The 17,015-nt window shown below is 42.9% G+C and overlaps 1 protein-coding gene across 1 annotated transcript in view; it reads left to right on the top strand.

Annotated features, from left to right (window-relative positions):
* tesk2 (testis associated actin remodelling kinase 2) overlaps positions 1–17,015 on the top strand; it is a 35,564-nt gene that overhangs the window by 6,014 nt on the left and 12,535 nt on the right. Inside the window, exons 2-4 of the mRNA XM_088926785.1 lie at positions 2,826–3,172; positions 8,354–8,475; positions 12,827–12,875. Of these exons, the coding sequence (XP_088782911.1) occupies positions 2,945–3,172; positions 8,354–8,475; positions 12,827–12,875 (399 nt within the window). The 5' untranslated portion in view covers positions 2,826–2,944. The remainder of the gene's footprint in view (positions 1–2,825; positions 3,173–8,353; positions 8,476–12,826; positions 12,876–17,015) is intronic.

Here is a 17,015-nt window from a genome sequence, read left to right as displayed (position 1 = left end):
TTCAGTTAACAAAAAACCCTGTTTCTTGTGTAAGAACTCTTTCATTTTTGATTTACCCTTTTGTTTAGTATAAAATCCCAGCTATTGGATAAACACTTGAGTTTTAATACCAGCCTATTTATACTGAAAATAATTAAGAATTGTCCTTGGGGGCAATCATTCTGCTTAATTTTTGTTCTCATTTTATTTAGCTTTTTTGCTTACTTTGGGTTTGGGATGGGATTAAAATTCCTTGTTTTTGGTAGCCGGTTGTAAGATGGCTGTGTTTTCTTTGCTCTGCTGCAATTATTCAGCATACAGCTCAAGCATGGAGTGGCCCTTATGTGTGATAATTAACAGTACGGTGAATGCTGTCTCCAATGAGTATCTCACTCATTGATACTCCATTATGTACACATTAGTTTAATTATTAAATATACCACTTCTCAAGAAATGATTAAACATGGTCTTAAGTTTAGAAGCTCAGCATAGTTTAAATATCATGCATCTTTATGCATGCAGCATTCTTTCTTGTGATTTTGAAATTGCTTTGTTGTGAATGCTATTTTTTAAAGAATTTTGCAAGCATTGCATATTTAGTGGTGCCAGTCTTTTTGTGTATGACTAGAATGCTGGGTATGAATAATAGTATTGGTTAACTAAGCATGATGACTTTTCCCCCCTTTGTTAATCAGTTGCTGTGCTTCCAATCTTAACTTGATCAGCAGTATTGCTGATTATTATTGTAACAGATTCATGTCTGGGTTCAATTCTATAAGACAGTGTGGTAGTTTAGTCACTGTTTTGGAAAGTTGTGTATAGTTAGGAAAAGCGTTGCACATTTGGACTAATTTTTTGGGGGAAGTTTATTCACAAGGCCCAAAGATGAAGAAGAATTTTAAAAACTTGGTAGACTTCTAGTAGTAGAATCTGTTATTTTTTTCTGTCTCTTTCATTTTCTACAGTCTCTGGAATCTTCTGCGGTTGTTGCAAATAAAATATGTTTGACTTGAAAACTATTGTGAACTATTTACTTAATTATTAAAGACTAACATTGTGGTTTCCTCCAGTCTTTTGTTTAAAGGGCTTGCCTATTCAGGATAGGTGCAATAAAAAAATGTTTACAACTTCTAGGCAGGAACTATTCAGAACTTCTTAAGGACACACACACTCCCCTGGCTGTTTTTTCCTGTTGTTTCAGAAAATCTCGGCTTTAGCAAAGATTTTTATTCTTGGGAGAAGTAGGTATTCTCTGCACAACTGCAACATTAAAAAACAGTCCTATGCAAGATATCCATTTAAGGATTCAGCTCCAGATCTGAAACTTCCTGATCGGATAATGGCATCTAGAGTATAGCTTGTGAGGTACAGAGAGACCTCACAAACATTCAGATAATGTGAGATTTTTAATAATTTGAATGTACTTCAGCTAACAGTCAATACTGTTATCTTGGAGAGTTTGATTTGGAGCCCAGGCATCTGTCTTTGTGGAGTTTGCATGCACTTTCTAGTTCCCCAGGCTGTCTGGTTTCCTGCAGAGTGTTGCATTGTCTGTGCTAAAATGTCTTTTTCTGTCTGGCTCTGGCCATTCATGCAATAGCTCCCTGTGCTTTCCACGACAGCCTTCACTAGGATAAGCAGCCTGCTGATGATACATGTTGTGCATTATAAATGTTAGCCCACTTTCTGCTCTGCTGTTGTTACTGATATCGTTAATAGTATACAAATGAAACTAATTGGTTCCATTATGGATATGTCGTTTGCCTTAAGCTATGGCTTCTTCAGCTTCTTGGGCTGCATACTAAGCAGAACAGGAACCACAAAGTTTCATTCAGCCCGGACGGTCCAAACACATTTAGAGAATATTTTCAGGGTGGGGTTTTTAGGAACAGTTATGAATTAACCAGGATGTTGAAAATCTTAATTTCTCAGTTCTGTGCTTTTCAGGCAGCCAGATAATTGTTCAGATGGGAACCAGCAAGAGATGAAGATTTTTTTGGGGGAAAAAAAGGTAGTAGTGAGAATGAACAAGGAAAGGAAGGATGTAATAATCCAGGTATGAATTGAAGCTTTTTTCTATAAAAAGCTTTGTAGGGAAACTGTCCTGAGCCTAGCCGATGACTGCTTGGCTGTGACCTTTTCATTGTCCATAGTTTAGTGTGGGGGTAAACTGAGAGGGTCATGCAAGGTAACAAGCAGAGATACTTCAATGGGAAGCTGAACAGACTGGGGTCACGGTGGTTGATTGGTTTGAAAAAGCCCAGAGTGCTCATTTATAATGCAGATCATTCTAAAAAGGGATAGAGTTTGCCGAGTTATTGGTTTAGCTTTGCGGTAACAGGATACAGCATGCTTGCTTTGTTCTTGGCAAATATTCTTAAGATTGCAACTGTGGGCCGAGCCCATTATGAACCGTTTCACGCCTAAACCTCCATTCATTTTTTATAATTGCGTGTCCTGTGCCAAATGAAGCCCATTTTTGAAACCGACAGCCGACGGGTAGTGATGTATTAACAAAACCGGTCTTCCATGACCAGGATGGAGAAGGACAAGATCTGGCCAGCCGTTGAAAGCTGTATTTATCTTGCATGTTTAAAGAAGAAAAAATAACCTGTTTTGTTTCAAGAACTCATTATCCCCTGTTCGCATTGTTGTTGTTTTTTTTTTATTCCCGTATTGTCCTGAAGCTTCAGATTGACCGTTTTGGGGAAAAAAAAAAGGGGGCGCCGTATCAGAAACGAAATTAATTGGCTTTCCAATTGACCGTTCATACTGGGTTTTTTTGTCTCGGTATACATACAGAAAAGGATGGCTGCTTTGTGCTAATAATGTATGCACTCTTTCAGGTCTGCCACAGCGATTGGAGTCCCACCCACTTGCTTGAAAATGTGACGCGCTGCCTGCTTGCTGTCCCACGAGCCTGCTTGAAGAAGAGCTGTAGCTCCCGCGAGTCGGAGGGGTTGGGATGGATCGGAACAAGCGGAACTCCATCGCGGGTTTCCCGCCCCGGCCGGATCGCTTCGAGGATCTGGAGGGGGGCGGCGGCGGCGGCGGGGAGGCCCCGCCCCCTCACGGGGGGCGGGTGTGCTCCTCCTCGTACCGGGCCCTCATCAGCGCCTTCTCTCGCCTCACGCGCCTCGACGACTTCGTCTGCGAGAAGATCGGCTCCGGCTTCTTCTCCGAGGTGTACAAGGTCAGCGCCCCCGCCGAGCGCGGTGTAACGGGAGGGAGTCCCGAACCCCGAACCCCGAACCCCGAACCCCGAACCCCGAACCCCGAACCCCGAACCCCGAACCCCGAACCCCGAACCCCCCGGCCTGCCCTGGCCTGCTCTTTGGGGCTGGCCTGCCACTTAACCAGGGCGCTATCCTGGCATCCCGGCAGACGCAAAGCTTGCCGTTGTAGCTGAACCCCTAAAACGCAAAGGTTTGACTCTTGAGTGATGAGTTTGACCTGATGAGGACTCCATGATTTTAAACTGGAAGAGACGGGTGGATGAAATGAAGGGTTTTCGCTTGTTTGCAGCAGTTAAGAATAGGAAAACAGTTTACCACATACCTCAACCTGCAGTTTGCTTGTGGTGGGGTTTTGTTGCTGGGAGGTTTAGCCAATGTTTTGAAAAAACGCCAGCTTTTTCTGTCTTTGTTGCGGCAGTTAACAGAAGTTTAGAAGCGCTAGATGAGTTTGCATAATTTTGAGCGAGAATGCTTTTGACCCCGAGCTTCTGTGTAAAACTGATGCAGCTGTTCAACGTCATTTTTTCTACTTTAAACTCAAAGCACACGTCCTTTCTTCTAAAAGGAGAAAACCTTTATACAGAAAGGGAGCTAGCTTGAAATAAGTTGTCGAATACCTTCTTTAAAAGCCTGATTGATCTTGTGCTCATTCAGTGACTGAGTGGTGGCAACTGTGGATTCATTCTTTCATGGGCCTAGCTGCAAGGCAAATAAGATCTTCTTACAGCTTGACAGCGCTCAAAGGGTCTTCAAAGAGCACTGCAGGGGAAAAGGTGACATCTAGATTTATGCAACCAATGGGACTGGGAGTGAAATAATAAAAGGCTTCATACTCTCTTTTCATTTTCAAGCATTGTTTTTACAAACCACGTAGTCAGGGCTGCCCAGTTCAGATATGCGTGGAGCTGGTTTTTGGTGACAGTCCGGGTGCTTTGAGCAGTTTTTATAGGAACCCGTGTACCAGCATAAACAAATCCATGTTGCTAAGCAACGTTTGCGCTGTATCTGGGCTCCTGGCAAGCGTATGCAAATAGCCAAAGCCTGTTTTCGGCACATTTGTGTAATGTCACGTGGCTTTTCAGAATGTCTAAATTCTACTTGTAATTTTTTTTTTAAAGATTGAGAAGTCAGCAAAGATGGTAGGGGAGGCGGGGGGGGGGATTCCCTCGAACTCGAGCTGGTGACTTTTATGACTTCAAAGACGATCATTTCAGAATTTTGCACGGTCAAAGTAAAAGCAGTTTGTTGCTGTTTCTGTCCCGGCTGCAGTGGATGACGTGATGTGCGGAGCTTAAGAGGTCAGACAGGATCTCCCATGCTGCACTGCAGAAGGAACGTGCTCGTTGTAGGCAGGTAGATCTGCTGGTTGGTTCCTGCCATTGTGGGATGTCTATGGCCTGAGTCAAAAGGGTTTGATCTGAATTGTGGTCCCCAGTAATCTCAGTAATACTAGCAGAAGCCTCTTAGTGGGTTCAGACCATCGCTAAATGCTGAGAAGGCTTATGTACTGTGAAGGAAGTGGGGTCAAAAAGGGTTAATACAGAGATGTGTGCTGTGGGTGCTTTTACTACTCACCTGCGGGTGTGCAAGTTGAAGAAATGCCAGGCAACAGCGATTATTTATATTGGCTTTTTTAAAAAAAAAATCATCATTTAATCACAAGAGTTGGTCGGTTATGAGTTGACAAAGTATTGCTGTTGAAACGAAGGAAATATTGCTTAATGACTAACAGCCATGCTGACAGTGTTGCGGGAAATTCCCTCTGTAGCGCATGTTGAAAAATAGGTGATTTCCATATGTATAAATACAGAGTGGTTTGTATCGAACAAGTCTAGTGATGTATAACACTGAAATCTTTTTTGTGTGCTCTGTTATTGGTGCTGTTTGTTGTGTAGAAAGGAACAAATGTATACCTTCTGTGGCCAGAAGTTTGAAAGAGGTAATGGTATGGTTAGAGTTGAATACTAGAAAGTACCATCCATATGTTCAAGCAAATTCAAAGAGTCCACAGGAGAATCCTAAGAAGTCCTGAGAGACTGCCTGTAGGAAATGGTCCTTGAAAGACCTGTGACCTTTTCTTTGCTCAGTCTTTACCTGATGCTGTTTGGGACCTTAGAAATGCAGAAATGGCAGCTTATTTTATTTTTGACAGAAAATGTAGCATTGCAAATGTAGCAGGTTTATCTGAAAGCTCCGGGGAGCGCAGCAAGAATAGCACTTGATTTATTCTCTTAGCCTTTAGTTTTATCTCCCTTAAAAATTACTGCCTTCAGCACCATGATTTAGTGCAACTGTAACCACTTACTAATGATGAAAAAACAAAGCTTTTTAAAACTAGAGTTATAAGATATTTCTTCTTGGCCAGTATCTGTAGACACTGAAGCAGGGCTGGAGAACCAAAGTACGCTACTTCCCATGTTGGCAGAGGCCTGTAGAATTGTGAATATTTTAAGTCATGTGCATTTTCAGTCCGACTAACATTTTGCTAAAAAGCCTATTGTCTTCCAAATATTTAACATCTGCACATCTTTTGCCTTGCATTTCTTTTATTTTTTAGTTTTAAGGAATTTCATTTTCCTTCTGTCCACAACAGAAACGGGTAACAGGTTGCATACAGGTTGCCTCCTAGCTACAGGGGGCCCAATGATGACAGAGAAAAAAAGTAATTGCATTAATAGCAGGTGGATGTCTGTGTTTTGTTAACTCTGTTTAGGTACCTTCAACAGTTACTAGAAGCAAGCACTTGCAGCATTTCACATTGCATTGCTTACAGTCTCCATGTCATGTGCGCTGTGGTCCAGACTAGTTCTCCTTTTTGGTGGTCAATATTTGAAACGTTTCTCTGCACACTCTCTCTTCTGCCTCTGCAGAGATGGCAAATTCTAATTAAGCCAGTCACGCTAAAGTAACAGTACCTACAGTGGCCTTAAATCGCTCAGTAGCAGCCTAAACCACAGCCAGAGGACACAGGTGGAAACTGAATGGAAGTGTATTTAATACTGAGAACAGGAAGCAGTTCTTTACCCAAAGGGTTGTGGGGTTTTAGGGACTCTAAAACAAGCCTCCTGGCTGTGTGGTTGAAGCAGATACCTTGGCTTCCTTCAAGAAACAGCTGAGTGGGACTTTTAGCTCAGTAAGCTACAAAGCTACTATCAAACAGGCGAGATAGGCTGAACGTCCTTCTCTTTTTTGCAACATTTATATTCAAAGTAAACCACCTTCCCAAAATGATTGGGGGCAATGTGGTATTGGGGTGTTGAATTCTTACGAGGATATTGTCAAAACAGGAACAAATTCTTTTCAGTCCTTTGCAACATTTACACAAATCAGAAGAAGGAAAACTGCATCATGATGAGTTTTTGCCATCGGCACGCTATATTTAATTTAGGATTGTGAAATCCAATGTAATAACCTCATGGTTTATAAGGGAGGATACATTCTTAATGTATCTCCACTGTTGCATAGCATGGAATGTTTTAAGTTTTGCATGTGATGAGCATGTGAGCAGGTTCCTGATTCTTCTTGTTGGGCGCTATTGCTGGAGAGAAACCACATCTATTTGAGGCCTTGGTGCGATAGCGTTGCAGCAGACAGCTCCAGCCTGCCCAGCGTCCTTTATGGTAGTCTTGTCTGAAAGTGTTGCTCTGGGCAGGCGCGTTTGCTTTGCTGGTTTTGTTTTGCTCTCTCTCCGAAGCGTGCCAGCTATCCTTTCTCAGCACCGCATCTCTGCTGAAGGAAGTAAACCTGGCAGATATACTGTAACAGCGCCTGTTTATTTTTGCACACTGACACAAGTATTTCCTGTGGTCGTCCTTCCTTCTCCGAGAAGAGGCTGTCGAGATGCAGCAGTAAAAGCCTTGTTTTAATTTCTACAGGTCTGATTGAGTCGATGCTGATGCTTCGCTGACCTCAGTTGAAAACCCATGTGAAGGGGGTACCAGTGGGCATGTACACTGTAATTGGTCTTTGGCATTCCGTTGTTCTGTACCTACAGTACGTTTCTGTTATGGGGAGCTGCATGAAGAAAGGAAAGGTGGAACTGCAAGGTTCAGAGTTAAAGGAACTACTAAATCAGTCTAGTCTTTAAATGGGAAAGATTAGTCACAGTCTCCCTCACGAATACCTCCCCACCGTAAACTAATGACATGACTGCTTTGCAAAACACAGCAGCTTGATTAAGGATGACACCCTCACTCAATCTTAAATGCTGCTCGGTAGTTCAGATGCTAAGTACCGTCATACAGCTGTCACAGTGCCATACCTGTGGTGGATGTTCTGTATTGGTCGCTTTTTATAGATTGGATTTTTAGTAATGAGACTACGTAAATGGGGAAGTTTCCTGATTACAGGGTAATTTTTGGGGATCCTTTTTCAGGGCCAGTTAATGGATTTGATGAGAATACTCGTGATTCCTTTTTATGTATGTGTTCTTTGGTGTTCAAAATACAGTGATTGGCCACCATTTCGAAAATTTAAATCGACCAGTAGTGTTTCTAGTACACAAAGTGATTTTTAAACTTAAGGTAGACACCTGCCATTTGTACAGTATACTTTCTGGTTGGATTGTAGCTCTTTCAGAGCAAACTAATGGTAGCCCTTCTAAAATGTTACTTATTATGGCTCACTGCAGCTAAAACTAAACATTTTGAGTGCTGTAGTGATCTTTGAAGAAGATCAAAGGCAAGGGACTTGTTTTCTTTGAAGTGCAAAATTATAATGACATCATTAAAGAGTACTCCATGACAGTCCAACATTAAAGTTTAAATATTAAGTATTAGAGAACTGTTGATATACTTCAGGGAACATTGGCAAGCATGGTTCATAGAGTGTGGTTGCTTTTATTAGAAGAAAAACTAAAATGTCTACCCTTTTGGCTTACTTTCGGTGGTGTTCAGTCATGGATTTTTGTTGTGATGCCTTTTCCCAGCGGTATAAACTATAGTAAAAATCATCACGGAAATTTGGAGGAGGTTATTTTTTTCCCATCGGTCTATTTTAATCTGGACTTGCAGCTGGGGGGGGGCAGCGTGCTATAAATTCCTATCTCGTTCGTAACTGTATCTGTAGCAGTGTGTAAGATGGTGTGTCGTGTTAAAATGAAGAGCTGACGAGGGCTGCTGCTTCTGTCTGTGCTGCAGGTGCGACACCGAACCTCTGGCCAGGTGATGGCCCTGAAGATGAACAAGCTGAGCAGCAACCGGGCGAACATGCTGAGGGAGGTTCAGCTCATGAACAGACTCTCGCACCCCAACATTCTCAGGTATGCTAAACCGCCCCCGAAAACGGAGCACCTTGCTGTGTGTGGTGCTGCTGATCATCCGTGTTGCACGCCAACACCAGGTCAACATAGAAACTCCACGCAGATAGCACCCCAGGTCCGGATTTGAACCTGGGGCCTACTACTGCTGCGCCGCCGTGATGTGCAAGACGTCATGAAATATCTCCAGCCAGAGAGTGCTTCACAAGTAATACCAGAAAGTTCATCTATCCATCCATTTTTGAACTGACTTATCCAATACAGGGTCGCAGGAGAGCCGGAGCCTATCCAGGCAAGCAGTGGGCGCGAGGCAGGATAACACACCCTGGACAGGACACCTGTCCAGCACGGGAACAACACACACACACACTCACATGGGAGGAAACCCACGCCAACACAGGGAGAACATATAGACTCGCGCAGTTAGCACCCCACCCAGGTCTGGAACCAAAAGCGCTGTGTGGCAGCAATGCTAACTGCTGTGGCAAGGTTTCTTGGAATGTGAATAATAAATGCCTGTGACGCTGAAGAGGAATGTTGATTTTCTTTTTACTGAAGGAGAAAAACTTTCAGTTTCATGTTATTAGAAGGAGGTTTTTTTTTATTCAAAATGTCCTTTTGTCATTGTTGCGTTTAGTTTAGTTATTTGCATTTATTTTCATGATTACAAGGAAAAATAGCTTTTGCATCGTTGAAAGAAACAACAAAATTATTTGGGGATTTACTTTTCATAAATGTTGTGTCCCTTTGCAAAGACAGTGAACTAGTAAGTCAGTCTTCTGGGGATGGTAATAATTCTTTTAGATGGAGTAATATGCTGCCTGTGAAATTCAATAAAGAAAGGCTACAGGGTTTCTATAAATTGTCAGAATGACCCGTTCACAAAACAAGCAGACATGCACTGCTTCATTGCAACATCAGTGCACTTTTGAACCTTGTGTGTCCCAGGTTTTCAATATTCAGCTCAGTCCCTTTGTAGATCATGGTCCTTTTTGTGCTCTGTATTTGAAATTGCACTTTGCTTTTGTCGGTCTGTTTTTGCAATGGAAATAATGCTTGCTGACCTCTTTGTCTTTCCCATTAGAGAAAACAGGTCAGGGGCCTATTAACAATAGATGAGTTGAAACGAGCTGCAGAGGTTGTGTTGCAGTGTTTGGGAATCGCTGCCTTTCAGGAAGCACACTCACAGCTTCACTTTAATTGTTTTTATAGGATAATTTGTCTTGTGACAGAGGCGTGCAGGATAGTCCAGTGATGTTTTATGTTCTCGCGATGTTGGAGGACAATGGGTTTTGCTGTGAAGAAATGCCAGTGTCAGATTAGCTGTAATCTCTTGACTGTATTTCATAAGGGCCCTGTTGTGGTGTAGAAGCTCGGCTAATGCCTGAAATCCTTTTTTTCATCTTTTTTTTTTTTGAGTCTGTCCGGCTGTGTAGTAAGTTTCCTTTGTTTATACAAGGCCACATTTCTCTAAAAATAAGACTGACATCACACGCCAAAGCTCTGAATCTAGAATGAAGTGAACTGGCTCAGTGCTTTTACAGTGGTTATGCAGGAATATCATGAAACACGAAGGCGGTCTTTCAACGTCTGATATTAAACAGGAGGTTGTTTTTTTTTTTTAAACCCACGCTACGAAAGCCACCAAGATGGAGTGACAAATAAAATGGTTCTGAGTGTAACCAGTGATGCATTCTAACTTTACATCTGTGCAAATCCTGGTTCAGTTGTCCCCTATGACAAGGCGTCATGTGCTCAGTGGATGGTCGCTGCTTGCGTATGAGCAGTCTCTGCGTGTATAAAGTGTCAGTGCAGTGAGCGAAGAGCGTGCTGTCAGTGAATGATTCACGGGGACAGTGCCCTGGCAGAGCTGGAGGCAGTAGGTCAGAGGGAGAGGGACTGATTCCACTCAGGCAACCGTTAAAGGAAACGTTCCACGTTTCCAAACACTAATTTAATGCTTCTGTAGAAAACGGGTTAAAAGGTCAACCTGAAAATAAGAGGAATGCGTTCATAGCTATGTTTTTATGGCTTACAATCCCAAGGTTGGGAGATTTATTTTTTGCTGTACAGCTCTTTGGAGAGCTGTGTTCAAGAAGCACGCTGGCAGGAGGAAGACGTAACTCCGCAGACTCGTCCCCTTGGTGCTGTTCTGCTCTGCTGTGCTTGAAAAGGAAGTGCTGGAGGTTCGGAGTAAATGTGGACCAGATGTTTAAGAACTTCTTCAGTGTCTTTCATGGCAGCAGTCTGGCATGCGTGTCCGACACATGGCTGAAAAAGGAAAGCAGCGTACCACTAAACAGTCCAAAAAGGCTGTTTTAAAGCTTAAAGTCATTTTTATCTTATAAAGCTTCACATTTTTGAGGACCAGAGAGCTTTGGCCTGGTTGTGTTACCTGTAGCTGGAGTGATTCACGACCGGCCTTCGCTCTCTCCCAGTTTGTGTACAAGAACGCCATTGTGCTCTTTATTCACGGCGAGTGCCAAAACCTGCCCTGGTCCAGCTCTTTCCATCCGGTGGAGCAGCCCAGTGTAAACTCACTGCTCTGTTGTACGAGCTTGTGCCGTGCAGACATGACCTCTGCACTGCCGTTCCTTGGCTAGGTAAGAGAGGAGCAGTGTGTTCATAGTCCAATCGGTCTGTTATTAAAGGAGGAGAACTGTGGGGCCCTTGTGCTAAAGCTTACAGCTTCAGGTTTATGGCTGTGCTGCGCTTAATGTGCTGTCATCTGCACAGTGTCTGGCTGCCAGGTTAAAGAGGCAGAGGCAATGGAATCACTCTGAATTCTCTGATGTCCTCCTCTTTAAAACCGCATTTTTCTCACATGTGTGAGTAAGGGCAAGGAAGGTGCATGAAGGAGCAGGGGTCAGGGATAGGCCTGCCTGTCTTCAAGAGTTGTGTTGATTTTACTTGGGGCCCCTCAATCACGTCTTGATTGCACTTCAGGGAGTAATTAACCCTTAATATACTAAACGACAGGTCTGGGGTTAGACTCTGACCATAGAAGGGAAAGTTATGGCCTAAGCAGCCTCATTTAATTTGTTCAGTGTCACAATAAAAGGAAATATCTGGTCAGTATACGGGGCCAAAAATTGTTGCCCCCTGGATTTAAACACATGGACACAGACTCCATCCATAAATCTTGTGCAGGGCTGTTGGTATACCAGAGAGCTGGTGTTCAGTGTCTGTGTACTCCTGTTGAACCAGAATTATAGCCTGTAGTAAAACGCACACATCAAACTGTCTGTGTAAGGGTTCACTGGAAGAAGTTAAATGCTCTAGGTTTTTTTTATGTAGTCTGGAACTTTACAATGTTTTTCATTGCAATCGCAATACCTTTCTAGCTTCACAAGTACAAATTGATTTGAGTAATGGTTTCGTATTAATAGATCGCAACTCTATACAAACTCATTCCTCTATCACGGGGCTCTAATTTTATTCGGCATAACTTGAGAGACAGGAGGAGTTTCTGTCTCTGCAATCAGTATTTCGGGTTTGAAACAAGGACCATACGTCTTATTTCCCTGTCCAGGGTTAGACTGGATTTGGATTGTTAATTAGATTGTTCATTTGTTGGTTGCCTGATGGCTGCATTTGTTTTATTATCATTGGGAATCTGCAGTGTAAGAGATGTCTGTTAATTATGGTCTTGAGCCCATTGTTGATCGGGACCATGCGTCACTGGGGGAGTGATGATATGCTGAGTTAAGATGCCTGCCAATTTTGTGACAAGAACCATTATAGTGTTTGGCAACTCAAGAAGGAAGTACAGTTCACTGCTCAACAAATGTTACACACTTATGTGGAAGTCACAGTCACATAAGTCCAACTGAAAAGTTTTAAAAAGTGTTTAAAAAGAAGTAGAGGAATATAAATAGAAGGGACTGTAGATTCTTAAGCAATAGCAATCAGACCCTGTGCTGTAATTATTTTATAGATGCAAGGTAAAAGCAGAGACCTTTGATAGAAGAGGTATTAACAAGTTATTGGTTGAGATGCAGCAGATGAATAAACTATTACATTACCAGAGTCTTTGCAAGAAAGTAAAATGAGGTAGCCAGGGGAGTCCGGGATCATTCTGTTGCTGTGGTCTCAAAGAGCCTAACCTGTCACAACCACGCTTTTGAAGAAGAGCTTTTGTAGGTATTCTTTTAGGAGTGATCCCTATGACTAGGCCCCAAATATATTCATGTTTTCTTCCTTCTTGTATTAATAATCTCATGAATGCCATGGTAAATAAAACTCACAATGGTTTCTTAGCCCTCTTCGTAAAAAGTGGGGTATAATGAACTTAGAAGGACAAGTTGTATTATTTGTACTGATTGCTGTGTCTTTTTTTGTTTGTGTTGTTTAGGTTTATGGGGGTCTGTGTGCAAGAAGGCCAGCTCCATGCACTGACTGAGGTAAGAGAATGCGAGCTGCACTTATTCCTTCAGCAGCAGCACAGTCCTGCTGGCTCGACGCACATCAGTGGTGGGGCGGACGGGTGCTGGGCATGTGGCAGAAGTGCTTGCTCGGGATGATATGAATTGGTTTGAAAGCGGACGAGTACAAATTGCCATCCTGACATTAACCTGTCCGGTTTTTTGAAAAGGGAAGAGGGAAATAAAAGTGGGCTCTTCTGACTGAAATAATCTTTCCTGTTCTGATGGGTAATTTTTGGTTTGCTTCTTAGATTTTATACAGATGGTTTAGACTTTAGAAAAGGTACTGTAATTGTTTTGGAACCTGCTGTCCCAAAACTAGGCATTTTGAGGTCAGTTTTCCTCATTGTTTTTAGTCTTTGGGGCCAGCACTTTTTAATGTTATGGCTTTAGCAGATATGGCCTTAAAGCTATTAATGTGTATTAACTGTGAAGGGCCTGGCTTCGGAGGAGATGCAAACTACATTAAATGTGGCCTGCAAGATAATGGACAGCAGACCTAATCTGAGATCAATACTCAGCGGTCAGGAGTGGAGCTCTGCACACTGTTTTCTCTTTGGCCTTCTCATTCTCTGTGGTAATGCAAGCTAAAAATAAATACAACTCTGGCATGCAGAACTGTAGGAGTATTTTTCAATTAAGCCTGGTATCTCTGTATTGCTGTGAATAGAGTACAGAAAACAACAACAGGAATCTGGATTCTTTTGTTGCTGAGATATTATGGGCACATCCACATCCGGGAGCCGTGCAAAACTTGTGTCACAGGGTACCTTCTAAAGCTCTGGCGTTACCGTTTTTATTTGTTCTGCACTGGGCAAAAACTGAAAATGGTTGCCTTAGCTGTGAACGTGTGCTCTTTGCTGGAATTATTCAAAGGTTCATTAGCTTCATAAAAGAGATCTAGGGGCCAGGAAGAGGCAGTCACCCCTCAAGCCCTACTGAGTCATGGTTGTGTTCTGCTGATGAATGGAGCTCCTTTTTCGATGGTAACGTTTCATCACCTACGGGAGCTGGTTCCCCAGCACCCTCACAGGGCCAAGATGTTACAAATGGTTGAGTATTAAATTTAAGGCATGTAGGTGCCCCGTCCTCCCTGATGATTACATAAGATGAGCTTCTCGCAGAGCAGGAGAGTGACACAAATCAACACAGAGGAATCCTGCTGACTAAAGAGATGGAATCCTTCTCAGCCCTATTAATAGGTCTGGCCAGAGCAACGCCTCCTGGCCTTACGGATACTCTACTAGTTATCCTGGTTTTTGTTCTAACTGGGACCTTAATCTGCAATGCTAATTGCTGCTGCCAGTAATTGATCTGCTTTCATGTTCAGGCTTTGGTTTCTAAAGTGCCCTTGTCCATTGGCTCTCTGTTCAAGTGCTAGATATCCCCTGATCATCTTCTCGTTTTTTGTAGTTCTTAAACACAGGCCAAATAGTTTACGGTTTTTCATTTGGAGCTGCAAAGCAAGGAATTATCATTGCAGCATCTTGCGTACATTCTTTGTTTTAAATCCATATCCTTTTGCATACTTATTGTAGGTGCATTACAGCATCTTTATAGTCCTAACCATATCGCTGAACCACGTTATCTGATTCTTCAAGAAAGTAGTAATAAAATTGTCAAGTTATTTTTCTAATACTGTTCAGTTATAATTAGTGAGTTTCAGGACTGCCCTCATTCATACGAATGAGCTACCTTGATCAGAAAAACAAATTGTTATATCTTGTATGTCTAAACAAGAAATTATTTCTTTTCAAGTTTCGAAAGTTATGAAAACCGCTAAGGACACGTCAAAACAGTTTTCACTGAAACGTGTGCGAATTCTGCCGAGGTTCTGCCGGCAGTACTTCTGTGTTAAACGAGCTGGCTGTTGAAATCCTTTGAGATTGTAAACCTGCTCAGAAACCTGCCGTGTCATTTCCATCTTCAGTTGGAGGCAGAAATACAGTACAAAAAAAGTTAGTGTTTTGTAATACAGCTGCCAAAGTGCTTGCTGTTTTTTAAAAAAAAATGTACTTTTTTTAGTAGGACTCTGACCACATCAGTGGGTCGCTGATATGTGTTTGGCAGGGGGTTTACCTTGATTAATTATTTTTTTATTTGTTATTTTAGAACGTCTCCGCCTGCCACCAAGGGAAGTGTATATTTAGCCTGAAGCTCTGCGTTATTCATATATTAGTGTTGCAAAATTACGTTTTTTTACAACTTTGGGTGGTTCTTGCTCTCATGAGATCAGACCAAATATCTCCGGGCTGTTGCCGGAGCTGAGACTGAGATCTGCCCTGAAATGAGACATGAGGTTTTGAAGTTAGTCCATGATGATTTAACGCTTTAAATTAAACCACGGCTTGTGTCTTTTTGTTCTACAAATGCCGCTGAAAACAAGTACTATCATCCTAATACTTGAGACGAAGTTTTGATCTGTTCAGAAGTTCTGTCAAATACAATTGCAGAGTAAAATTGCTTTTGCGTTGCTCACTGTAGACGCATTGATGTTCGCTGATTTGTATTCGCTCCGATTTGTAATTTGAGGCCTTCGGTCGTCCTCTTCCTGATGTGGCTGCCCTGATCACTGCCGTGTTGCTAAACCACGCAAGGCTTCATGACGGATTGCCATTGATGAGTCAGTTGTTCAATGATGGCAGAGACGGAACAGACTAACCCTGAACACACCTTCTCAAATATGGGTTGGAAACAAAAAGGGGAAAGAACAATATAACATCCCTGAAGACCAGCGCTAAAATGCATGTGAAAATAACTTCTGTTCAGTGGTCCGGGAATTCTGGGGCCTGAGGAGAGCACATTTGTTGCTGAGAAAGGCTCTGAAATAAACACACAACAGTGAACAAGTCACTGATATTGAGGAAGGCTTGGCAGAGCAAAATCAGGTGAACCATCGCGACAGAGTGTGGGGTCCACTCTTGGCTTGCATTAATACAGGTCGCCCTGCTTTGTTTTTTAATCGCCACTCAAACCAGAATGCCGGGGGAGCTGAAATGTTCTCTGCACAGACAGACACGGCTCAGGAAGTCGCTTCAGAAGATCTGTTATCACCCGGGGCGCAACAGATAGCGTTCTCGAGAAAAGCCGCTCGCGCTCGGTCTTGAGCTTCAGCCCATCGCTGAAATCCAGGATGTCTGCCATCGTTGCAGAGCCCTCTGTGGCACCCAGAAAAGGCCCGGCAGGGCCAGGTGCCTGTGTAGTCAGCTTGATGGGAAGAGGTGGCGGTTTTATCTCATTGTAATCAGCAGTGCAGCGGTGTGATCGGGGTGAAAGTGGATCGTTGTTTTCTTTCCCGGCCTGGCAGGTATGGAAAGCTCTTTGTTGGGGAGGTCTGTGAAGAAAGCTTCTAAAAACTTTTTCTCAGTTTCCAGGGGATTCTGGGAATCCCTGGAGTTTAATTTAATGTACCAGGTGAAACGTTTTGTCTTTCTTATGAGTGCTTAAAAAGAATATGTTCTAGTGCCTTTTGTTGAACATGGGCAGTCCTTCACGGTTATCCCCTTTCTTCTGCATTTGAAGGTTTAAAACTGAGCCTATTTGTGTTCTAATTACGGTTTGTGGAGGCAGTCATGTGCCCTGATCGTTTTCCAGTATTTTCCAGTGTGCTTTTTGAAATGAAGGTCTGATGGCAGATTTCCAGAGGTCTTCTCAGGATGTTAGGAGGCCTAGTGATTCGTACACTCCACACTCTACATACGTTGTTTCTGGTTACTTAGAATGGTAAACTACCCCTTACCATTCAGATCGTCCTTTTTTGTAATAAGTCACCGTGTTTGACTTCTTCAGTCAGATTCCTGGAGAAGCGAGATGATCCCTGTCATTAGCCAGCTGTGACTAGGGTTCCTCAATCATGAGTGCCCACTTGGCACAGTCTCCAGAAGCAGAGTTATTAATCAAGCAGGCTGTCTCGGCAAAAGGGTGACTCTTTAAAACTGCCCAGGTGCTTGCTGGCTTGCGGTGACGTCTGTGATGAACACTCCTGTGAGGCCGCTCCTGGCGGGGCATGAAGGCCTCTTCCTCGCTGCAGCCGTCGCTTGTGAACGATACGCAAAAGAAACAGCAGGCGCGTCCAGATTTCGAATGGTATAAAACACGGCGTTTTGTCATCCGTTTTAA

The sequence above is a fragment of the Atractosteus spatula genome, chromosome 11, assembly GCF_055471065.1.
Source record: "Atractosteus spatula isolate fAtrSpa1 chromosome 11, fAtrSpa1.hap1, whole genome shotgun sequence".
Classification (NCBI taxonomy): domain Eukaryota; kingdom Metazoa; phylum Chordata; class Actinopteri; order Semionotiformes; family Lepisosteidae; genus Atractosteus; species Atractosteus spatula.
The sequence above is the reverse complement of the archived record's forward strand: the minus strand, read 5'-3'. Positions and strand labels throughout refer to the sequence as shown.